General features: G+C 36.9%; 1 protein-coding gene, 2 non-coding genes and 3 pseudogenes across 3 annotated transcripts; 4 read left to right on the forward strand and 2 right to left on the reverse strand.

Annotated features, from left to right (window-relative positions):
- The first annotated feature begins 2,765 nt into the window (after positions 1-2,765).
- On the forward strand, positions 2,766-3,440 carry LOC149017762 (auxin-induced in root cultures protein 12 pseudogene; annotated as a pseudogene).
- A 3,837-nt stretch (positions 3,441-7,277) lies between these two features.
- On the forward strand, positions 7,278-7,952 carry LOC149017763 (auxin-induced in root cultures protein 12 pseudogene; annotated as a pseudogene).
- Positions 7,953-10,639: 2,687 nt separating this feature from the next.
- Positions 10,640-11,314, forward strand: LOC149017764 (auxin-induced in root cultures protein 12 pseudogene; annotated as a pseudogene).
- Positions 11,315-17,939: 6,625 nt separating this feature from the next.
- LOC149017765 (cytochrome b561 and DOMON domain-containing protein At4g12980-like) lies at positions 17,940-18,677 on the forward strand. The gene has a single exon (XM_089153809.1). The coding sequence runs from the start codon at positions 17,940-17,942 to the stop codon at positions 18,675-18,677; it is 738 nt and encodes a 245-aa protein (XP_089009935.1).
- A 3,550-nt stretch (positions 18,678-22,227) lies between these two features.
- On the reverse strand, positions 22,228-22,309 carry LOC149017766 (small nucleolar RNA R16). Its single transcript, XR_016173270.1, has one exon. It is a non-coding gene; the product is annotated as a small nucleolar RNA R16 (small nucleolar RNA).
- A 308-nt stretch (positions 22,310-22,617) lies between these two features.
- Positions 22,618-22,700, reverse strand: LOC149017767 (small nucleolar RNA R16). The gene has a single exon (XR_016173269.1). It is a non-coding gene; the product is annotated as a small nucleolar RNA R16 (small nucleolar RNA).
- Between the last annotated feature and the right edge of the window lie 3,199 nt (positions 22,701-25,899).

The raw sequence follows: 25,899 nt of genomic DNA on the forward strand, positions 1-25,899 counted from the left end.
ACAGTGGGTTATGCTTGATTAGACTTTTTTTTTTTTTTTTTGGTCAAATGCTTGGTTAAACTTGATGGTGGGTTGAAATTAGGGGTGCAAGTTTGGCCCTGGTGGCCCTGACCCGCCATAAGCCCGCCCTGAGCCCGAATAGGGCTTGGGCTAAAGATTTTGGCTAAGGGCGGGTTAGGACCAAAATATTCTGGTCCTGAACTAGGGCCATGGGCGGGCCAAGGGTGGGCCTGGGATTACTCTCTGGCCCGCCCAGCCCATCCCGGTCCGTCCCTGATTTTAGTCCTGATCTTGGATATGACCCAGGCCCTGATCTTGGCCTTGATTTTGGCTCTGATCTTGGTCCTGACCCAGGCCCTGATTTTGGCCCTGATCCTGACCCTTATTTTGGCCCTGATTCCTCGACCTTGGCCCCGATTCCTTGGCCCCGATCCCGGCCCTGATATTAGCCCTGATCCTGGCCCTGATTTGAGTCTAAAGACTCTGGACCCTCCACCCACATGGAGAGGAATTAATTGTAATACATATGGGTGGATACTTGACACGTGTCAAATTTTAGAAACATGATCATGTTTTGTAGAATATTAATAAAAATAAATTATAACCTCATTACAAATGTAATAAGCATATATTTGATTTTGGCCCTGATCCTGACCCTAATTTTGGCTCTAATCTTAATATTAATTTGACGATGATCATGTACTACAGTACTAGATTTTTACCTGATCTTCATACTAACATTGATATGAGTCTTGATTTTGACATTTAGTCACTTTGATCATATTAGAATATAAATTCACTTTTTATATTATTTTTAAGGTAATTTTTATTTTTCCAACAAAGTCATTTTTAGTTCAATAAAATATTGATTTTGTTTTTTGATTAAGGTGAGATAATATATTTTAAATAATAAAAACTATTACATAAAGAATTAATATCTAACAAATCTATACCTCAACTTCTCATCATGAATATCTAACAAATTTACTGTGATATTTCAAAAAATTTATTAAAAACATATAACTATGTTTGTAACTAAAACATCATTTTCTTTAACTATGAAAAAAAAAACTTTTTTTTTGTTGAATACTAAATTATCGTCCGTTTACTTGTTAACAAGGTTTTGAATATGAATTTTTTTGTATTGAATAAAGATATTATTTATTGAACAGTTGTGAATGAAAACATACCTACCTACGGCTTAAGTTCTTGACTTTGAAGATAAAATTTTCCTTTATCAGATTCCTTTTGAATTCTGAATCTCTAATGTTTTTAAGTTTACAAAAAGAGTTTGTGTGACATTCTCTATAATTGACTTGACTTTCAAATATGCCTAAATTTAATTACAATTCTTATCTCTACTTATTCTATTTCATGAATAATTTTAACTCTTTGCTGCTGGAGAAAAACCAAAGGAAAAAACAGAATAAGAGAGAGAGAGAGAGAGAGAGAGAGAGAGAGAGAGAGAGAGAGAGAGAGAGAGAGAGAGAGAGATATGGAAATTTGGAATGAAGTTTGACCATTGTCATAGAAGTTAGAAATTAATTGAGAATTGAGATAAATCTTTTTCTTTTTCCCTTCGAGCTTACATATAATAACCATAATTTTCATCGAAAAACAAATTAAAAAACCCTAGAAATTAGGATTTCTCTATTTCTCTTAAATCTAAATGGGTATAAATAGTTAAATACATATTGAATATAAGTTTTGGATTATTTGTTAACATCTTTTTTTTTTTTTTTTTTCCAACCCCGGTTTATAAACCACTCGACTCAAGTCGCACACCTGGCTGTGGTGGGTGAGTCTCATAGCGGGGATTTTTTGCATCCACAAGGATTCGATACCGGAACCTTGCTTAACCAAGCTGATTTTACTATTTTATTTTCCAGAACTGAGTTTGGAATTTAAGAATTTAATTACTTTAATATTTATTTTAATTACTATTTGTCTTACATTTGATATTTACGACCAAAGATATGGCCAATTAAAAATAGGGACAATGCCAATTAGGGCATGGGCCAATCAGGGCTAGGGACAGAGCCAACCAGGGCCAGAGACAGGGCCAATCAGGGTCGGGACATGACCAATCGGGTCGGGCGGCCAATCAGGGCTAAGGACATGGTCAATCGAGCCCGGGCTAATCAGGGGCCAATCCATCCCAACCCGGCCCAATTAGGGCCAATTAGGGCGGGAATGGGCTTGGCTTGGCCCTGTAGGGCTTAGGGCTTAGGGTCAGAGACAATAATCATTGGCCCTGAACTAGGGCTAGTGCGGGAATGGGATCAAATTATACCATATAGGGCTGGGCTTGGGATTGCAAAAGCCCGGCCCAGGCCGGCCGAGTTTCAGCCCTAGTTGAAATCAAGGTTTAAAGTATCTTCGATACAATATGATATATGATACTAGCCGATATGTATCTATATTTGATACAACCGATACGATACATTTCAATACGTCTCCATTAAATTACAGTAAAATACATTAGTCAAGACGATACAATACTCGTTACAAGACGTCTTTTAAAATCACCTAACCGATGTGATACTATAGTTTAAACTTTGATGAAATGTGACAAAAGCTCAGTCGAAGCAACGGACCTTATTCTCCTCGCTTCGAGGTTGGCTCCAGATGATTTTGTTTGTACCCAATTGGTTGCTAGATCAACTACTCTTGAGCTAAAATTAGGAATTTTCCACTAGAAATAGCAGATCAAGAAATTAGGAAGCCGGCGTGTTCCTGAATCCATTCAAAATCCAAGCATAGCAATGGCGTTTTCCATGATCTTTCTTGCATTCCTGCTTCTGCAAATCAACCCATCTCATTCTCTCACTTGTTCAACCCAGAAGTTGTCTTCAAACATGGTTTACGACCAATGCAATGATCTTCCAGAACTAAGTTCTTACTTGCACTGGAGTTACGATTCGTCAAACTCGTCTCTGAAGATCGCATTCGTGGGTACTCCAGCAAAAAGCGATGGATGGGTTGCTTGGGCGATCAATCCTAAGTCGCCAACGATGCTTGGTTCCCAAGCTTTGATAGCTTACAAGTTTGATGACAAAATGACGGTGAAGACTTACGATATTACCTCTTACAAGAAGATCGAAGCTTCGAAGATCGCTTATGAGGTTTCAGACATGAAAGCAGAGAGCTCTGATGACACAATGACCATCTACGCTACCATCGCATTACCCAAAAACATGACTACCATCAACCAGGTTTGGCAGGTTGGTAGCTCCGTCGTCGACGGTGTTCCTTCCGTCCATGCGATGCAGAAGGCTAATTTGAACTCTAAGGGTACCCTTGATTTGACAGAGAAATCTAACTCTTCCTCCACCAGCAACAGCACTTCTTCAGATAAAGGGTTTTCTTCTTCACTCAGAGGCATAAATGGGGCTTCAATTTTCTCGATTTTTGCAGGGTTTTGGTTGCTTCTTGCTTGATTTCCTATCTGACTCTGGGATTTCTGTCTTTATATGTAATCGAAGTTTTGAATCTGTAACTGTGTCTCGCATCACATTTCAATTTAGGATTGTATCTTCTTGAATATTTAGTGTTGGTGCATAAAAATTCTCTCTCTCTTGTTCATTCCTCGATCGCTTGAATGGGTCATTTAATGGGTTCTCAGTGTGAGAATGGTGGATTTGTAGAAGCAGGATTCGACGCCATTAACGTTTTAAGGGTTTCACTTTTAGCACTTTCCTTTCTTTGTGAGTGAAAAAGAAGAAGAGAGAAAGATCAACACACAAAACTGAACTGAAAAAAATTCTCCTTTTCAAAAATTAAGGAGATGATTAACACCGCATTCCAGATTAAAAACATAAAATAGAATAACACTTTTTTCAACTCTACAGGCTATCGACACTAGCGACATGGCAACATTTCTCCTCCGTGCTTGCGACTTTTGACAAGGAGTCTGAAAAATATGCCTTAGTTCTGTAGGGTATTTAAGGTCGTTTTGGCTTGAATTTTGTTGTGTAGCTTAATTTAGGTCAATAAACACATTAGAGTATTATTTTGGCTTAAAACATCACTTAATTCAAAAGTCTGATTAACACATATCCAGTTATATATGTAGGCAAAACTGAAAGCCTGAAATACTCATATAAAATAATGTAAACATGAAAAGAGAACACATGTAAACAACTAGTGAAGAGAAGTACTAAAGTCTACAATTCATTATACAATTATGCTGAGTATGCATGATTCACAATCTGTGTCAACGAACACGGGTCCTACATCACTTTGGCAAAATTCGAATGAAAAATTAATGAAAAATTGAACGAAATTTATCGTGAATTTGGCGATATCGCCGAAAATCAACTTTTCTTCAGCAATATATGGGCGATTTTGAAATATGTCATTTTGGGTGGGGGTTTCATGTTGCCTACAGGCCCAACACATTGAACCTTGGTTGAAACATAATAATGGAGAAACCTTATTTCTCAACATGCTACCATATCATTGTTCGCAACCTTATCTTGTGTTATTGCATGTTGCAATCTTGATCCTAATGCCCTCAATACATGGATGGGATCGTAATTTTCAATTGAGGGTGTATTCTAAATCGTGGGATTTGAATCTCAACCTATCTAGATGATGTTTGCGTGGAGTCTAAATCCTCTCCACCTGGGTGCACTATCCACTTCAAATTTTGTCTCATAGCCCACTTGACAATAAGTGGGCCCAAGATGTATGCATCAAATGAATTGTGAGACATAAAATCTGGTGTAGGATAGGAAATGGGCGGAAGAAATCCAAATCTTATTTGCTTGACAACCCAAAAGATATCTTATTAAAAGTGATAGGTAGATTGAAGGACAAGGTAATATTTTAGTCCTCAAAAGTAATGGATCATCAACAAAAGTCCTTTAAAAAACCCATCGCTCGCCCCGTTTGAGAAACCCTAGTCGCCGCCTTTGCAACACCTTGATCACCGCCCCAACCACTCGCCCAGTTCGAGGCGGAGAGACTCACTTGGTAGTCTCTTGGCCTCCCGATTCCGTTTCTTCTCTTCCTGTGTCTATTTTTCCTTTCCCGACTCCTTTCCCGGCTCCGCCTCCATCTCTCCTGTTGCTCCCATCTCCGTTTCCGTCTTCCATCTCCGTCTCGCTTCCTCCGTTTCTTTCTCTCCCGTCTCTGCTTCCCATCTCCCCTCTCTGCCTCCCCTCTCTCCTGCTTCCCATTTTACTGTTTTTTCTTTTCTTCTCCACTGTTTTCTCTACTTGCTTCCGCATCCCACTCGGCTTTTCTCCCTCTTTCCCGTCTCTGCTTCCCTTTTCCCCATCTAGTGTTTCGTTTTGTTTTTTCTGGTTTCCTCCCTCCACTACTCACCTTCTCCCCTTTTCTTTTCCTTGCCGTTTTCTATCTTTCCTGTATCCGTTTCAATAACGAGATCTAGGGTTTCCCCTTAGTTCTGTTTGTTTTGCTTTGTTGATTTTGGTTGTAGTACTTTGCTTTTTTCTTTCTTTTTTCACATAACAGCTCCTTTTGTTGCAAAGTTTCTTTGGTACACACGCAAAACAACTCCAACTCGGGTACAAGTTTCTTTTGCATTGAGCTTGACAGCGATTGTTGGTGAACACGCCGAGAAACTCCAAATTTGGATACAAGTCTTTTCTGCGGCAAGCTTGAACGCCTATACGGCAGCGCCGGATGGTGGGTCTGACCCTCCTCCGCACCTTTGATGTTACCACTGCGACAACCAAACGACTTTTGTGTCCGCCCTTGTGGCGTGTTGTCTGTCCACCCTTGAGGCGTGTTATGTGTCCGCCTTTGAGGCGTGTATTTTGTTCCCCTTTGTGGGTTCCAGTGCTTATTTGGTGTTGTATTTGTTGCAGCGTTATTTCTAAGGGTATATTGGGCTTGACCCATCCCTTACTCAGGATGACCCTATCTATTGCATATATGACAGTTTGGTCGCTTTCCGCTCCTTGGTACGGTGAGAACCTTGTGTTTTCATGCAGCTGTGTGTTTGTTACCAAAAAAAAAAAAAAAAAAGTCTTTTAAGGCACTGTTTGTTTGTCGGGATAAATGTGGGGTGGGAAAAAGTTTGAAAAAAATAAACATTTTCATAAAATCCCAAAAGTGTGGTTTGTTTGGTTAATAAGGTGAGAAAACTGAAAGACAAACTTCTATAAATTTGTTTATAAAGGTGCAGTTGAAAAAAAGAGGTGAAAAAAAAAACTTCTGTGGGCCCCATATGTAATGGAGTGAGAAATAATAAATATTGTTAAATGTGGGTCACATTTTATTGTTTTTTCACATTCTTTTTACAAAATTCTACTTATTTTGAGGGGGGTTTTTGAAAAAGTTGAGAAATTTAATCTGCCAACTTTCCCACCCCATGAACCAAACAATCTATACTTTTGAAATTTTGAATTTTGAATTTTTTTCCACTCCACCTTTATTCCAGCAAACATACGCTGTTGAGTGAAATACACAGAGAAAAAAAAAGGGAAAACTACAGTTTCGATAAGATGAAAGAGTAGTGGTTACAAAAAAAAGACTAAGATGAAATAGTAATGCAGCATCATACGTGGTGGTCCTGGTGGATGGGGAGACAACTCATAAGATGGACCAAATTGAGGAGTTTAGATCCGGGTAAATGATTGCATTGCTTTTATACTCCACCACACATTAAAGAGTAGGGGTAGTACAATTTTAGTAAAGGATGACAATCAATGAATGCACTAGTGACGAAAAATTGCAGATTTCAAATTTAAAATCTAACTCAGAGTTAGCAGAACTAACTGCCAATTGAATTTGAATTCAAATTTTGGATCCAAAAATTTGATGAGAACAGTGGGTTATACTTGATTAGACTATTTTTTTTTTTTTTTTTGGTCAAATGCTTGGTTAGACTTATGGTGGGTTGAAATCAAGGTTTAAATATCGTCGATACAATATGATACTAGACGATATGTATCTATATTTGATACAATCGATACGATACATATCAATACGTCTCCGTTAAATTACAGTAAAATACATTAGCCAAGAGGATACAATACTCGATACAAGACGATACGCTTTTAAAATTACCTAACCGATTTGATACTATAGTTTAAACTTTGTTGAAATGTGACAAAAGCTCTGTTAAAGCAACAAACCTTATTCTCCTCGCTTCGAGGTTGGCTCCAGATGATTCTGTTTGTACCCAATTGGTTGCTAGATCAACTACTCTTAAGCTAAAATTAGGAATTTCCCACTAGAAATAGCAGATCAAGAAATTAGGAAGCCGGCGTGTTCCTGAATCCAATCAAAATCCAAGCATAGCAATGGCGTTTTCCATGATCTTTCTTGCATTCCTGCTTCTGCAAATCAACCCATCTCATTCTCTCACTTGTTCAACCCAGAAGTTGTCTTCAAACAGGGTTTACGACCAATGCAATGATCTTCCAGAACTAAGTTCTTACTTGCACTGGAGTTACGATTCGTCAAACTCGTCTCTGAAGATCGCATTCGTGGGTACTCCAGCAAAAAGCGATGGATGGGTTGCTTGGGCGATCAATCCTAAGTCGCCAACGATGCTTGGTTCCCAAGCTTTGATAGCTTACAAGGTGGATGACAAAATGACGGTGAAGACTTACGATATTACCTCTTACAAGAAGATCGAAGCTTCGAAGATCGCTTATGAGGTTTCAGACATGAAAGCAGAGAGCTCTGATGACACAATGACCATCTACGCTACCATCGCATTACCCAAAAACATGACTACCATCAACCAGGTTTGGCAGGTTGGTAGCTCCGTCGTCGACGGTGTTCCTTCCGTCCATGCGATGCAGAAGGCTAATTTGAACTCTAAGGGTACCCTTGTTTTGACAGAGAAATCTAACTCTTCCTCCACCAGCAACAGCACTTCTTCAAATAAAGGGTTTTCTTCTTCACTCAGAAGCATGAATGGGGCTTCAATTTTCTCGATTTTTGCAGGGTTTTGGTTGCTTCTTGCTTGATTTCCTATCTGACTCTGGGATTTCTGTCTTTATATGTAGTCGTACTTTTTGAATCTGTACCTGTGTCTCGCATTCACGTTTCAATTTCGGATTGTATCTTCTTGAATTTTTAGTGTTGTTGCATAAAAATTCATTCTCTCTTGTTCATTGCTCAGCAAGAAACTGATCATCGATCGCTTGAATGGGTCATTTAATGGGTTCTCAGTGTGAGAATGGTGGATTTGTAGAAGCAGGATTAGACGCCATTAACGTTTTAAGGGTTTCACTTTTAGCACTTTCCTTTTTTTGTGAGTGGAAAAAAGAAGAGAGAAAGATCAACACACAAAACTGAACTAAAAAAATTCTCCTTTTCAAAAATTAAGGAGATGATTAATACCACATTCCAGATTAAAAACATAAAATAGAAAGACACTTCTTTGGTTGAAACTAGTTCAACATGTGAGCAAAATGTTGTGTGTCGCAGGCTATCGACACTAGCGACATGGCAACATTTCTCCTACATGCTTGCGACTTTTGACAAGTAGTCGACGGAAAATCGGTCCCAAGTTTCGGAGGGTATTTAAGATCGTTTTGGCTTGAATTTTATTGTGTAGCCTAATTTGAGGTCAATAAACACATTAACGCATTATTTTGGCCTAAAACATCACTTAATCCAAAGGTCCTGATTGACACATATCCATTTATATATGGAGGCAAAACTTAAAGCCTAAAAAACTCATATAAAATAATGTAAACATGAAAAGAGAACACATGTACACAACTAATGAAGAAAAGTACTAAGGTCTACAATTCATTATACAATTATGTTGAGTATGCATGATTCACAATCTGTTGTCAACGAACACGGGTCCTACATCACTTTGGCAAAATTCGAACGAAAAATTAATGAAAAATTGAACTAAATTTTGCTAAATATCATGAATTTGGCAATATCACCGAAAATCAACTTTTCTTCAGCAATATATGGGCGATTTTGAAATATGTCGTTTCGCGAGGGGGTTTCATGTCACCTACCGGCCCAACACATTGAACCTTGGTTGAAACATAATAATGGAGAAAACTTATTTCTCAACATGCTACCATATCATTGTTCGCAACCTTATCTTGCGTTGTCACATGTTGCAATCTTGATCCCAATGCCCTCAATACATGGATGGGATCGTAATTTTCAATTGAGGGTGTATTCTAAATTGTGGGATTTGAATCTCAACATATCTAGATGATATTTGCGTGGAGTCTAAATCCTCTCCACCCGGGTGTACTATCCACTTCAAATCTTATTTGCTTAACAACCCAAAAGATATCCTATTAAAAGTGATAGGTAGATTGCTATTGAAGGACAAGGTAATATTTCAGTCCTCAAAAGTAATGGATCATCAACAAAAGTCCTTTAAGGCACCATTTGTTTGCTGGGATAAATGTGAGGTGGGAAAAAAAAATTTAAAAAAACAAAATTTTTCATAAAATCCAAAAGTGTGGTTTGTTTGGTTAATAAGGTAGGAAAACTTGAAGACAAACTTCTCTAAATTTGTTTCTAAAGGTGCGGTGGAAAAAAAGAGGTGAAAAAAATAATTCCGTGGGCCTCATTTGTAATGGAGTGAGTAATAAGAAATATTGTTAAATGTCGGTCTCATATTATTATTTTTTCACATTTTTTTACAAGATTCTACTTATTTTGTGGGGGGGGGGGGTTTTGAAAAAGCCGAGTAAGTTAATCTGCCAACTTTCCCACTCCATGAACCAAACAACTTATACTTTTGAAATTTTGATTTTTCAAATTTTTTTCCCCTCCACCTTTATTCCAGCAAACATATGGTGCTGAGTGAAATACACAATAGAAAAGAAAGGGGAAAACTATAGTTTCGATAAGATGAAATAGTAATACAACACCATACGTGGTGGATGGGGAGACAACTCGTAAGATGGACCCAATTGAGAAGTTTAGATCCGGGCAAAGGATTGCATTGCATTTATACTCCACCCCACATTAAAGAGTTGTAAGGATACATCAATTTTAGTAAAGGATGACAATCAATGAATGGTACTAGTGATGAAAAATTGCAGATTTCAAATTTAAAATCTAACTCAGAGTTAGCAGAACTAACTGCCAATTGAATTTGAATTCAAATTTTGGATCAAAAAATTTGATCAGAATAGTGGGTTTTGCTTGATTAGACTTTTTTTTTTTTTTGGGGTCAAATGCATGATTAGACTTGATGGTGGGTTGAAATCAAGGTTTAAAGTATTCTTCGATACCATACGATACTAACCTATACGTATCCATATTTGACACAACCGATACGATACATCTCGGTACGTCTCTCCATTAAATTACAGTAAAATACATTAGCCAAGACAATTCAATACTCGATACAGGACGATATGCCTCTTAAAATCACCTAACCAATACGATACTTAATATCCATGCTTTAAACCTTGTTTGTTGAAATGGTTTTTTTTTTTGGTAACTTTGGTTGTTGAAATGTCACAGAAGCTCTGTTAAAGCAACGGACCTTATTCTCCTCGCTTCGAGGTTGGTCCCATATGATTCTGATTCTGTTAGTACCCAATTGGTTGCTAGATCAGCTACTCTTGAGCTAAAATTAGGAATTTTCCACTAGAAATAGCAGATCAAGAAATTAGGAAGCCGGCGTGTTCCTGAATCCATTCAAAATTCAAGCATAGCAATGGCGTTTTCCATGATCTTTCTTGCATTCCTGCTTCTGCAAATCAACCCATCTCATTCTCTCACTTGTTCAACCCAGAAGTTGTCTTCAAACATGGTTTACGACCAATGCAATGATCTTCCAGAACTGAGTTCTTACTTGCACTGGAGTTACGATTCGTCAAACTCGTCTCTGAAGATCGCATTCGTGGGTACTCCAGCAAAAAGCGATGGATGGGTTGCTTGGGCGATCAATCCTAAGTCGCCAACGATGCTTGGTTCCCAAGCTTTGATAGCTTACAAGGTGGATGACAAAATGACGGTGAAGACTTACGATATTACCTCTTACAAGAAGATCGAAGCTTCGAAGATCGCTTATGAGGTTTCAGACATGAAAGCAGAGAGCTCTAATGACACAATGACTATCTACGCTACCATCGCATTACCCAAAAACATGACTACCATCAACCAGGTTTGGCAGGTTGGTAGCTCCGTCGTCGACGGTGTTCCTTCCATCCATGCGATGCAGAAGGCTAATTTGAACTCTAAGGGTACCCTTGATTTGACAGAGAAATCCAACTCTTCCTCCACCAGCAACAGCACTTCTTCAGATAAAGGGTTTTCTTCTTCACTCAGAGGCATGAATGGGGCTTCAATTTTCTCGATTTTTGCAGGGTTTTGGTTGCTTCTTGCTTGATTTCCTATGGATTTCTGTCTTTATATGTAATCGAAGTTTTGAATCTGTAACTGTGTCTCGCATCACATTTCAATTTCGGATTGTATCTTCTTGAATATTTAGTGTTGGTGCATAAAAATTCATTCTCTCTTGTTCATTGCTCAGCAAGAAAATGATCCTCGATCGCTTGAATGGGTCATTTAATGGGTTCTCAGTGTGAGAATGGTGGATTTGTAGAAGCAGGATTCGACGCCATTAACGTTTTAAGGGTTTCACTTTTAGCACTTTCCTTTCTTTGTGAGTGAAAAAGAAAGATCAACACACAAAACTGAACTGAAAAAAATTCTCCTTTTCAAAAATTAAGGAGATGAGTAACACCACATTCCAGATTATCACTATTTTCTTTCAGTTTGATATATTTGAGAGATTCTAATCTCCTTTGATATGGTTTGCTTTTTGGTGAAGGGTCAACAGTCCATCAATAAAGAAACACAGTAATTGTAAGAGTTAGATGCTCTTGCTCTCCACCGTGCCCAACCACCACTGTATGGGAGTCTGGGACCCTCAGCATCTTTATCTGACATGGGGCAGACCTATAATTGTGGATCATACATTTATTCAAGTGTGAATAAATTGGTGGAGATTTCTATCAAAAAAAAGACTAAATTGGTGGAGAGGCAGATTAGGTGGAGAACATTTTGAATTTTTGAAGCTCAACCCTTAAAACACGGGATCTAGATATTTTTTTTTTGTGGGAGAATCATGTGTTTTTTAACGTTTTTTTCACCACACAATAGGAGAGGGTGGGATCACACCTGTTATATGGTGGAAAAATACACGTTATTTTCCCCTTAAAGAAAAAATGATCCAGATTTCAAAACATTACCCTCAAACTCCCCCACCACACATCTAGGAGATCCACATTACTTTATTGTCCATGGCTACAAAAAGATTATTATTTGCCTATGAATTTACATGTTTATTTTGAATTTCTAAACAAGAGATTGTTTGGGTTGTTTATTTAATTTAATTTAATTTTTTAACATATATTGTGGGTTTTCACGTATCAGGGACTAAGGTGAAGGAGTTTGTGGCTTACAATTTAGGCTAGTGATGTATCCAACCGAAAATTACATTTAACCGAAGGTCGAGAAAGCCTTCAAACGCACACTTGCTATTCCTAAATGCATTCAAGCTAATTATTAATTTTTCATGCGAGTCTTTAGCTCAAACTGGAAGAGCATCGAGATTTGCTCCGAAAAGATGATGGTATTCAAGCGCATCAAGACTCATGGGTTCATTAGTATGTTCTTTAGAGCGCATTTGGTAATGGGTCAAGGAATAGTTTTTTGCACCTCATGCAACCATGGGGAGGAAAAGGGCCACTTAGTACGAGATATCACGGTGAGAACCTTCCTGGCTAGGGAGTGGGCAAGCCCATTATATGCCCTAGATTTAAAGGAGAAAACACATTTTTCAAACTCCTCCATGAGCAACCTAACATCAAACAGGATACCCATAATTGAACTTGGAGGGGGTGAGGATAAATCATTAAGGGCGTTGACTAGGTTTTCGCAATCTGATACAATAGATATTTCACGAAAGCCTTGGTGTTGACACTCGATCATAGCAGCACGAACTGCAAGTGCTTCACCAACCAATGGCTCACCGAAGTCCAAAGATTTCAAGACTAGATGGCATGCCTGACCTTTGTAATTTAAAATTGCAAAGCCCACACCTCCTTTATAGCTATCTTGAGGGAGAACAACATCACAGAAAACAACATGACCTCTTGAAGTTGTTGTTGTCGATTCCATGGTCTTAACGGGAGTGCTTTGACAATGTGAGGCGTCAGCAGCCGTTTGTTGAGGATTGTCAATATCCCAGAATTCAGCCCATGCTCTTTGGGCCCTTTCAATCACCCTCCAATTTCCAACATCTCTTCCCAAAAATGCAATCATTTCTAGCAATCAAAATGTGCCAACATAAGTAGATGCACTGACTTATCACTCTTTCTTCTCCTTTTTACCTATAGCATTTATGCCACATAGAGAGTCCAACCACTCTTTCTTCTCCTTTTTACCTAAATTTCATTCACACACAACTTCTAACTCCTTTATGACTGCATATGTGAGTCTCTCTTCCTATAAGTCATATAAAATTCAAGAAAACATAGCTAAAAACGTTTTTAAGAATAAAACTTACCAAATGTCATTTTGTTCCACAAGCTTTCTCAAGCGTTTTCATCACAAATTTTACCAAATGGTCAAAATTTTGTCTTAGACCACCATTCTTTGATAAAAATGATAGAAAACAATTTTCACGAAGAACACCGTTCTCAGAAGAGATCATTCCAAATGCACACTTATTTAGTTGTAACCTTGAGGCAATATGGTTTTTTTTTTTTTCCTTCGATCAGAATAATTAACATTAACAGAGGCAAAGTAATGGATCAAAGTTTATGAGGATCACATCAAGATATGTACACCTCCAATGATTCCATCCTAGTGACATGTTCATGAAATCCTTTGGGGAAAAAAATGTGACCTAATCCAAGTTTTTTATTTGTCTCATGGACATTTCAATTTTGTGTCCATAGTTTGTCACTTTGTGTGTGAAGTATGAATTTAGTCCTAATTTTTGTAAGAACATATTTTTCATAATAGTTATCAAACAACAACATAGTTCTATAAGTGTTCTTTTTCCATTTCTAAAATGAGTTTATCAAACACTCATTTCCAAACAAAGAATGGTCTTTTAACATAGAAATATATAAAAACGGTTTTGCATAAGAATTAGTTTCTCATAACAAAAACATTACCAAACGTAGTGTAAGAGTTTAGATGCTCTCCACCCAAATAATCACACTCTCATGAGTGTGGAACTCGCACCTCCCTTGTTTGACACGGGGTAGACACTGTGAATGTGGGTCCTCCACATGTGAGTGCAACTATATGGGTGGATGGACTTGTTGAGTGGAGAGGATCTGGATTCTTTTTGTATCCTTTTGAATTTTTGAAGCTCGAATTCTCAAAACATGGGGTTTGGACACAAAAAACTATATATGTGCTCCCCTAACGTTTTTTCACCATACAACAGGGATGTGACCCTCCTCTGAATATTGACAGAAAAGATCATAAGTGGGACCCCCCAGTAGGACCCACTCCTATTATATAGTGGAGAAGTACACGTTGTTCTTCCTTGACGAGGCGGTGATCCATTTTACCCAAAAAAAAAAATACCGAGAGGTGATCCGGACTCCAAAGCACTATCTTGAAACTCCTCTACCACTGGAAGATCCATACTACTTTATTTTGCATGGATTCCATCTTTTTCGTTGTGGAAGTGAATTAAGGTTTGAGATATCTCTCTTTCTCTATAAAGAAGAGAAATAAACAAAGACTGGGAAGAAGCTATAGAAAACCTAGAACAAAGTTGTTCTCTTTCAGTATCTTAAGATTTTCCCATTAACACACAAAGGTGTAAGGTACACTCAAAATCTCTCATGTGTTTCATTACTTTGTGTCTTAGGTTTCTTTTATCCTTTTTTTTTTTTAAATATCCAACAATCCCTTTATCGCTCTTTGTTATCTTAGGAATAGAAGATCAATTTTGGTTTTCAGTAGAACTATTTTTCAGAATATTTTTTTTTTTAACTGAGGTTCGTCCGAGCCAACTTTATTTGAACCTTGATTACTTCTTAAAAAATTGTTTTCTAAAGTTCAATGCATGGCACAGGGTGATCATGTCTTGAATGCACAATGAGAATGCAATAGACAGTGCACCAAATCCTGAGGTGATAAGAATCCCTTTTTTCTCGTCCTACCATTTGTTGTATTTTGGGATGAGAATCATGAGATTACTAGATATTTTGTGATTAGTAGTGATTCCTACCATGATGGCAGATTTATTGGAGAAGAATCTTCTTAGACAATTAATTTTGAATTTGGGGAAGATCAGTAATTCACAATTTCCTGTCTTAATGATACTAGGAAAGATTTGATTTGCTTTTCTTATATTCCTATCCTTATTGAAATTATGCCTCTTTAAAATTGGAATTGGAATTCTATTACAGGCTCACATCCCAAAATTAAAATTATTTAGTGGTTTGCTGTTGACCTTAATTTGAAATCTGTAATTTGCATTCATAAGCAGGCTGCTTGTCATCTGATGGATAGCACCATTGATGCTATAGCCAAAGCTTACCAGGAGCTCGTGGCTGCTATGGTTGGTGTTTTTGAAGCAAATAAAGCTTCTGGTGGTCAGAGAACAATAGACAAAAATGCTGCAGTTGAGAACCTTAACAAACGATTGCAATTATTTAGAAAAGCTTGTGATCAAGGAGAGGCGTTTGTGGAATTTGTGAAGCAAGGTATACTTCTAGATTCTCAAGTGGATGAGGGCAAGTCTAGCAGCACTGAAAACTTGGTTGAGCACCAATACTACTCTTTCCCCCATTACTGAATCGCAACATGATCTTTTTAGTGATCCTCTTGATACCCGATTCTCAGAAAATGTGAGGTCAAGTATTACTCAACTGCAGGATGGTTTTGGAAATTCTAGTGTTGAAGCTCATTCTCATCCTCATTCTAGTATTCCTTTTGAAGCCAAAAGCTCAGAAGATGTGATGCCATGGATAGGTCCAAAATGCCAAGTAGATGAGGCAGTTGATGCAGTGGTAAGAAGTGATGTGCAGGTTACTAATATTAGTCTTTCACCTATCATGGAATTGGAAGATGATAATTCTAGTGCTCCTTCAGACAGTGAACTCCCAGAAGATTTGAAGCCAAGTAAGGATTCCCAACTCCAAGTGGACATGGCAACTGGTGTTGTGGATAGGAGAGCTGGGGAGGGTAACGATACTGTTCTTCTTCCTATTACTCAACTGCAAGATGGTTCTGGAAATTCTACTATTGGAGCTCATTCTCATTCTCATTCTGGTGTTCTTTTTGAAGTCGAAAGCTCAGAAGATGTGAAGCTAAGGATTGGTCCAAAATGTCAACTGGATGAGGCAACTGGTGAAGTGGCAAGAAGTACCATGCAAGTTGACACTGGTCTTTCACCTATCAATGAATTGGAAGATGATCATTTTAGTGCTCCTTCAGACGCTGAACTCCCACAAGGTATGAGGCCAAGTAAGCTGGGGACCCAACACCAGGTGGACAAGACAACTGATGTTGTGGAAAGGAGGGCTAGCAAGATGGATTTGGAAATTCTAGTGCTAGAGCTCATTTTCATCCTCATTCTAGTGTTCCTTTTGAAGCCGAAAACTCAGAAGATGCGAAGCCATGGATAGGTCCAAAATGCCAAGTAGATGAGACAACTGTTGCAGTAGCAGGAAGCATTGTACAGGTTACCGATATTGGTCTTTCATCTATCATTGAATTGGAAAATGTTCATTCTAGTGCTCCTTCAGCCTCTAAACTCCCAGAAGATGTGAGTAAGTGTCCTCAACTCCAGGTGGACAAGGCAACTGATGCTGTGGAAAGGAGGGCTGGGGAAGGCAATGATACTGTTCTTCTACCTATTACTCAACTGCAAGATGGTTCTGGAAATTCTAGTGTTCCTCTTGAAGCCAAAAGCTTAGAAGATATGAAGCCAATCATAGTTTCTGAATCCCAGGTGGATGAGGCAATTGATGTAGTGGCAAACAGGGTTGTGCAGGATGCCAGCTTTGATCCTAAACCTATCATTAATTTGGAGAATGATTCTTGAAATCTAGTGTTGCAGGCTTGCAGCTCATTCTCATTCTCATTCTGTGATAGTTCAAAGTTGGGGGAAAAAAATTTATTTGATCTCTACCCAGCCAAATTCAAAAGGCATTGTTTGTGTGTTTTCTGAAACTTCATATAACTTGTACTCAATTTGCATCCCTAGTATAAACCATGTAATCTCCTATTTCTGAATCTGGTGCTCTTGGAGGTTCCCCTTGATCCTTGACACGAACTATTCTTTTAGTTTTTTCCACTGGAAAAGTTGAAACCGATTGATTGACCAACAATAATACCCCAGAATAGTTTGAATTGCAACTATCGAATTAGAGCAAATCTCTCTTCACTTCAGCCCTACCTCCCCTGCCGGGCTCGACTTGAGTGCTGAGCAATTAATGCACAATAATGTGCTGCGAATGGTTGAGATTGAGCCAATTTTCAATCTTACCGTCCATTTCTCAAAAGTGTGAAAAAAATTTGCGCAGCACCGTAGACCACACTTAAAGATCCAAAAAGTAATAACAATGTTACATTAGCTTCATAAGCTCTCCCTGCAATTGCAAAAATAGGCTTCCCATGGTGGTCCTTCGCCATAACACTATAATGAAAGTCAACTCACAAAGCGATAACCAGAAGGATACAGAGGATGCCATTTGCATATCTAGATTCAGGTTTAAAGTTTGTTTATATCTTTCTTAATACCGCTGACCCTTTAACGGAAAGGAAGCCATAGAAAACGGGATTCGAAACTCTCGAATATTTCAAAATAGAAAGAAAATATTCATAATCTGGGAAAGAAATATGGTGAGAATCATCCCCGTTGAATCTCCTCTTTGTCTTTAAAAAGGAGAAATCTGCACCTTTAGTTTCGTGTGTTGTACACGTTCAATTTGATCTATTTCTCTTCTTCTGTATCCCTAACAAAGAAGAGTTTAATGGCGTCTTCAAATCCATCTGGGCTATCTATGATTCTTGTAGTTTTTTCAGTTCTGTTTCTACAAATCCACCGTTCTCATTCCCTCAGCTGCTCATCCCAAAAATTCACAGGAAACAGGGTTTACGACCAGTGTAGTGATCTTCCCACACTGGGCGCTCAATTTCACTGGACCTACGACACAACCCATAAAGCTTTGAATGTTGCATTCGTGGCTCCAGCGAAAAGTGATGGATGGGTTTCTTGGGGAATCAATCCTAAGGAACCAGAGATGATCGGAGCTCAGGCGTTGGTCGCTTACATGGTGGACAACAAGATGACAGTACAGACCTTCAATATTACTTCTTACAAGATCAAACCTTCAAAGATCGATTATTCGGTGTCGAATTTAGAAGCAGAGAGTGCTAATGACACAATGACCATCTTTGGTACCATAGCATTGCCTTCAACCATGACCAAGATTAACCATGTTTGGCAAGTAGGTAACGCCGTCGTGAATGGGATTCCGGCAGCCCATGCGATGAAGAAGGAGAATATGGACGCTAAGGGTACCCTTGAGTTGATCAAGCTCTCGCCCAGCCCTTCTCACAGTCCTTCTCACAGCCCATCTCCCAGCCCTACCGGCGGACCTAACGGCAGCCCTGCCCCAGGCCCTGCCAATGACGGAGCAGTTGCCTCTGCGCTCAGTGGGATTTCAGTTTTCTCTGTTTTCGCTGTGTTTTGGTTCCTTTTAGTTTGATTTCGTATCAAGTGTTTTATCTCTTTAGTTAAGTATTTCCCCATCCATCAATAATTCCATGGTCATGGTCTGATATTATTTGAGTTTTAAATTTTGAATTTTAAATTAGTTATTTGCTATATAAATAGTATCAATATTGTAAAAAAAATATGTGTCTTATTATTTTTATTTTTTTTTGTAAAGAACTTCATTTATAGAAGAACATTGCTAGGTACAATTGAGAAGTCCAATTCTAAAGAGAAAAGATCCAAGGAGTGGAATTAGGCTAATCCATGTGTCTTATGATAGGCCACAAGTAAGATCATGAAATGGAAAAAAGAATTACATGTATAGTTGATGTCACTATGTATACTCTGTATTGTTACATTTTGATGAATGTCAAAAAAATTAGACACAATAGGGAAAGCATCCTCAAATACGCTAATATGTTGCTGATGGGGACATACTTGATGAGTGTTGGAATTTTTCTACCTATCATGTGTGGGTGGTGGCGGCCGTCATTTTATGGATAGGCCTAAGACTCAAGTTGTCTTAGGGCCTATTTGGTTACATGAATCAAAAAATTTCAAAGATTTAAAATCTTTGGATTCATAAATTCAAAAGAGTTGTATTAGTTTAGTTGTGAAAATTTTTAGATTTATAGAATCTAGAAATTCATATTTTTACACTAAAAAGTGAATATGTAGATTTCTCCCTATTATAAAAGTGTCAAACATTTGCACATTTAAAAAAGTTACGACCAAATAGTTTTTTAGGATGAATCCACAAATTTCATTAGGGCTTGTTTGGTTACTTGAATCTGGAGATTTCAAAAATTTAGAGATTTCAAATCTATAGAGTTATGATTCATAAAATTAACCGTTTGGTTGATTAGCCTAAATTTTGAAATGAAATATGTAGATTCATTTTGAAAAACATTTATGGAATCATGGTTCAAATATTTAATGCTTTTATAATAGGGGTGAAATCTCTAGAGAGATTTCACATCATACCCATAAATCTACAAATTTATAGAATTTTTACCTTTCACTTCATACCCATAAATCTATAGATTTACGATTTTAGTGTAAAAAAGTGAATTTCTAAATTTCATGAATCAGTGATTCACACAACCAAACAGATATAAATTTCCCATTTGTGAATCCAAATATTTCAAATCTCTGAATTCATGTAATTAAATATCCAAATATTTCAAATCCCTGATTCATGTAACTAAATAGGCCCTTAAACAACCAAAGAGTTAATTTTATGAATTGTGACTCCATATGAAATCTTGAGATATTTGAAATCTTAAGACTCATGTAACCAAACAGACCCTTAAAACATGTGATAAGAAGTAATTTTTTTTTTGGTAAGTGATAAGAAGTATTAATGCAAAGTACAGTGAGCTGCCTATGGTCAAGATTGAATCTCAACCACCCGTTTTGAATTTTTTTAACTTTTTGAACTACACGAGTGAAACAAAAAAAAAAAAAACCACCCGCTCCAAATCAAATCTCAACCACCACTTTAATCCCAGCACTGAAGCACCATCCCATTACCAATTGAACAACCTTTTAAGAGTAATCTCACGATGCATCATAAACTTACCCGGTGAAAACACTACACTGTCCTTACAAAAATCGAAATCGAAAAATCTTGGCCTTGCTGGACTCAGCAAGGCAAAACAAAGTACAGCAGTAACATACACTATTTTCAAAGTTTCACATAGATTGGCCAGCATGCTGGTCCTAAGTTGTGCAATTCAACACCCCTCCTCGTGACTGGATAGTCATACAAGCATATTACAAGGTGCTGCATCAGGCAAGAAAATCATCCATCTTGTGAATTGTTGGCTATCTGCAAAGGTATGGGCTTGAGAAAGAAAGACATATGGATCTTAAGTTGTTGGCTATCTGTAAAGGCAAGGGCTTGAGAAAGAAAGCCATATGGGTCTTGATCAGCTTGTGGTGTGGTTTGGCAATCTTAACTGCAGACCAAATGATCACTCTAATTCCAAGTTTAGAAGCCGATAAAAGTTTCAGAGAAACCAATGTAAGTTTCAGAGATACCATTACAGTCGCGTTTGAGATATTTTTAAAATATACTAAATGGAAAAGGAAACTAAAACATTTTTAGCTTGTGTTTATACTTTTTATCTCATCTATTGATATTTTACCTATATAGATTTCGAATAGGAAAATTAGTTTCTTTCTTTGAAAACTATAGACTATAATTGCCTGTTCCAAATATCGCACCTTCTCATCAGTTAAAAAATAAAACTGCCACTAAGCATTGCAAATCCATCACATTCATGGTTGCAACTCCACTCCAACCATCACTAAGCATCCGCCATCTGAATCTATTGTAGACCATGACTTCTGTTTGACCATGAAGGATTCCGCTAGCAAACCTCCTGCTCCGCCTCTGAATCTTTGTGCCTGATTAGACCAACCCTTCTGCTTGATCACGAAAGGATATCACTTCTCTTGTCCTTATGAATGAATATTATCACTCATTGAAATATTTGTCCAAAAAGAAAAACTAAACCCAATCACAAATCACTATTGCTGCTCAAAGTCCTCCAAAACAGTAACAGTTTTCAAAAAAAAGGGAGGGGGGGGGGGGTTGGGGGGGGGGGGTTTTTTTTTTTTTTTTTTTTTGGTTTTTTTTTTTTTGTTTTTTTTTTGGGCCGGCCCCCCCCCTGTGTCGGGCGGCGCGGGCCGGGCGGGGGCCGCGCCTCCCCCCCCCCCCCCCCCCCCCCCCCCCCGCCCCCCCCCCCCCCCCCCCCCCGTGCGGGGGGCCCCCCCCCCCCCCCGGGCTGTTGCTGCTTCGCTCATGGCTCTGACAGCTAGATTCTTGATCAAAGTGTAATCCTGTGTGGTGGTTAAATCATATAAATTCATTTAATAGATTCTTCACTGAGGGAACTAATAGTTCATTGGAACCTACACAAAGAACAAATTGTATTTTCTCAACTTGCAGTAAAGGATCTCAAAGAACTTTATATAAGCATTAGGAACAAAAAAGAGTAAGAACTTTGAAATGAAAATAATTTCAGAATCTACAGCATCCTATGCTTGCACATAGGATTAAAAGAAAAAACAATCCTTTCCCAACTAACATTTCAAATGAACTATTTAGCTCAGAAGAACTATATTCAATCACAGACAAATCTCAGATGTCCAGACATATTTAGTTACTTCATCATTGCATCAATGAAAAAGTACTAGTTGGGATATCTCAATGTAAATCAACACTTATACATAGCTTCAAGTCCAAAGTGCTTCTCAGAGCTATTCCACAAAGGGAAATTTACAGACATTCAACACGGCATCAGGTTCTGACCGCCCGTCTGCATATTTCTCATCATAGAGCATAACATCAGAACAAACTAAAAAAATAACAATCCATAATTTTGTGAAGAAGTAATCTATGAAACGCGATTAGGAGAATCTATTAATCCCCAAGAACACACTGGACCTAACACGTAAAAGAACAGAAGAAGAAAAAGAGAGAAAAAAAAAAAAAAAAAGCTTCAGAACCCAAATATTCAGATGCGGAGATCTGAGAAGGCATCAGATAATAAGCGGAGTTGATGTCTACATTACCATTCAGTGAATAGCATAAGATTATTAACATCATTTGCCTTCGCAATACTAACAATCCCAACCCAACAAAAAAAAGAGAAGCAAAATCGGAGACAAGAGAAATTGAAGACCAATTACTAACAATAACAAAATTGTACTATATACCATAAACCTGCAACCAAACTGAATCAGAAGAGTAAGAAATTCCCAAAATTGCACCTGTTTTTATAAACATCTACTCAACATTTAAAAGAAAAACCCTAAATCGAAAACAAACTCCATTAACATTTAACATATAACCTTACAGGTAACATATAAATGACGAGAAAAATAAAAAAACATACACACTCTGAATGAAAACTCAAAACATCAATGGCATCAGATAATAAGCGGAGTTGTAGTCCACACAATATTTCGGTGTGTAGGATAAGATTTATCTTCATCATCTGCCGATCAACTTAAAAATATACGTAAGTTTCGGTCGGACCATTTGGCACCAAGGCAATAAGAAAAATCTGCAATGGGTTGGTAAGCCAACCTTCAACTATACGCACCCGTTATATCTCCCATGCCATTAAAGATAAGAAACACAGAAGAGGGTAAACAGATGCATAACTGATAAAAATTGAATCTGTTAAGAAGATCTTTTCTCATACAGGAGATTAAGTAAGACTTCAATAGCAACAACCTCGATTAAAACCGATCTAGCATAAAATTTTCTGTAAACAACCAAGACTTCGAAGCAGATGTTCTAAGAAGAAATCAAAATGCAAAATTAGAGAAAAATTGATAAAACTTGAAACTTCTGCGTGTTGCTGATCACGCCGATCCTTCTCGGATTGAATTAGATGAGAGGAAAAAACAGAGAAGGGAACAAGAGATTTAGAAGAACAGGAGATTCATGAACGAGATATCACACCTTCAGAGGTAAGAAAGTACCTTGCGGCACTTAAATAGCGGATTCTCTCATCTAAAACCCTAAGAATCATTTTACGAGTTTAGGGTTTTTTTTTTTTTTGGTACAGAGGTTTAGGGTTTAGGGTTTCCGGAAGTATAGAAAGGAAGAACCAATTGGGTCCCGCTGACGCCACGTTGGTAGACTGGTTTTAAAAACTTTGCGTTTCCTCGAGCCTTGAATTTTGGATGGGCTTAGCCCGTAATGGTCGAGTCCAGCCCATAAATTTTGTTTCTGTTTTCATTAGTCTGGGCCCATAAGGATGAAGCTTTTGACCAAAAAGCCCATAAGTCGAAGCCCACTATTTGCTTCGAGAAATACTCTCGGCATAACAACTATTTGTAAAATTAGATGCGGGTTGAGTTTAAGGAGATGGTTTTAGAATGGCCATTTATGGAATTTGGCACTCTAAAAATAACCACGGCAAATTTCATAAATTTTATTAAAACTTTCAAATTCATAATCTTAATCTTTTGCAACATCTGATTTTTTTTCTTGAAGAATAAATAATCATTAGTTCTCTCATTTTGTTTCAGAAAAAACATGGGAATGGAATAAAACTATCTACTATAAGACGAAACTCAAAACAATAAAACATAAGAGAGATGCTATATCTTTATTTTCTTAGAGTCCTTAACCATTTAATTTGCACACAATAATACATAATACAAAATATTGTAATTTATTTCATAATATAATAATAATCATTGTTAATTACAATATAATTTTAATTAATACAAAATTAGCTGATAACCATTTTCTTTCTCAGGGGCGGACCTATGAAGGGGCCATCCCCCCTCCATATTCCCCTAATTCCTTTAATTTTTCATTTTTCTCTTCCCTATGTCCTTTTGCCCCCTATTGTTTTATGTATGTTTATGTCTTCCTAATAAAACTATCCTCATCCCTTTTATTCTCCCCTCTCTCTCTCCCCATTTTGCTTTTTAATGTAAATATTTATGTCTTCCTTAAAACTATCCTCATCCCTTTTTTCTCCCCTCTCTTCTCTCTCGTCTTTTTTCCTTTTTTCTCTTATGTTTCTTCGTTTTTTTTTCTTTTTTTCTCAAAATATTATTTCTAATTAACTAACTCTTCATCCCTATTTTCTATCCTCTTTTTTCCTATTTATTCTCTTCCCCTTCTATAAGTGTGGCTTAAGAAAATTTGGAAAAAAATCCACTCCTCAATTAAGTCTCTTTCTCTTTCTCAATTTATTCATTGTTTCTTTTTTTTTTTTTCTTCTTTTCTTTTGTTATTCTTTTTAATTTGATTTTATATTCTATGGTTCTTTATTTCTTCAGCAATTTTTGTTATTTGATTTTGTATTGTGAATAAAATGTCTATAGTTAGTAGGTAACTAACTACCATTGATTTGCATCTTACCTAAAAAAAAATTTTGGTTTACATCTCCTACCAATGAAAATTTTGGTTTGCATTTAACTTTTTAGGATTGAAGTCATGTGTATATTTTTTTATATTGTTGCTTTAATTTTACCTATATTTTGTTGAAAAAAAATATATAACTATCAATAATTTATCATTTTTTCAAATATGGCCCACAAAATATATATGGGTCTATTCTTTAATTTAATAAAATAATTTAGCTGGCCCCATAAGAAGGTTACTGACTTTCATTCTTCCACCCCCCCTATTGCATCCTGCCGGTTTTTTTATATGTTATTTTTTTTAATTAATTTTTATAACTCATAATGCTCCTTGATATGCTTTTTTCATTTCTTATTATTATGTTTAGCTCAACTATTCATGATTTTTCGTTACAATAAAAGATAAAAGATAAATACTATAATTTTACTTCACAACAATTGCAAAATTACGACTCTAGTTTAAATTTAATTCTAATAAATTAATAAAAAAATTCTTAAAAATCACCTAATTTATAAATTAAAATATATAAAATATTGAAATTAAAAGATTTGAATAATCATTCATTTATGAAAATTACCTGAATTTTACTTCTTATTATATGTTAGTAATATTTCAATTGCCTCCAATATCTCAAGCTAATTATTTAAAGAAAGATAACCAGATAAGCATAACCATAAAAAATGACAATGAACACAAACATTTATAATTATTTTTGGAATTTTGTAAGGTTATTTATTGTTCTCAATCATGCATACTGTGCTAATAAAAAAAATATATTTAATTCACTAGAAAAAGAAAAAAGAAAATAGATGACTCTTAAAAGACCTCATGTGATTCACATTTTTAACAAACATCACAATTTTTAAACAATTCATTGTGTTCATTTTATTTCATTTTCATCAACTACTTCACATAGTAGTTTGAAACGATATTTGCTTTTATGATATGTTCAACAACCTTATAACTGAAGGTTACCTACGAGTATAACTTGGAATGAGTTTATTTGGTTCAAAACTAGTTTAAACTAAATTTTACAAGTATAACCAAATATTCGAACTTTGCATGAATTATAAACAAAGTATTATGAGATTTATTAGTAATTGTGGACATGCATAATTTAAAAATTAATAAGTTACCAAGTCATATATATGAGATATATTACTCGCTTCTTCTATCTAAAATATTTTTGCACCCTCATTTATGGCTACACGCGCATACATATGTAAGAGAAATAGAACAGAGATCATCTAGAGGTTATATGGGAATGCTCCAATTTTAATACTTTGACCACTTTCACATATTGAACCCAATT

Source organism: Hakea prostrata, chromosome 4 (genome assembly GCF_041222555.1).
Source record: "Hakea prostrata isolate BN-2017 chromosome 4, UWA_Hpros_2, whole genome shotgun sequence".
Classification (NCBI taxonomy): Eukaryota; Viridiplantae; Streptophyta; class Magnoliopsida; order Proteales; family Proteaceae; genus Hakea; species Hakea prostrata.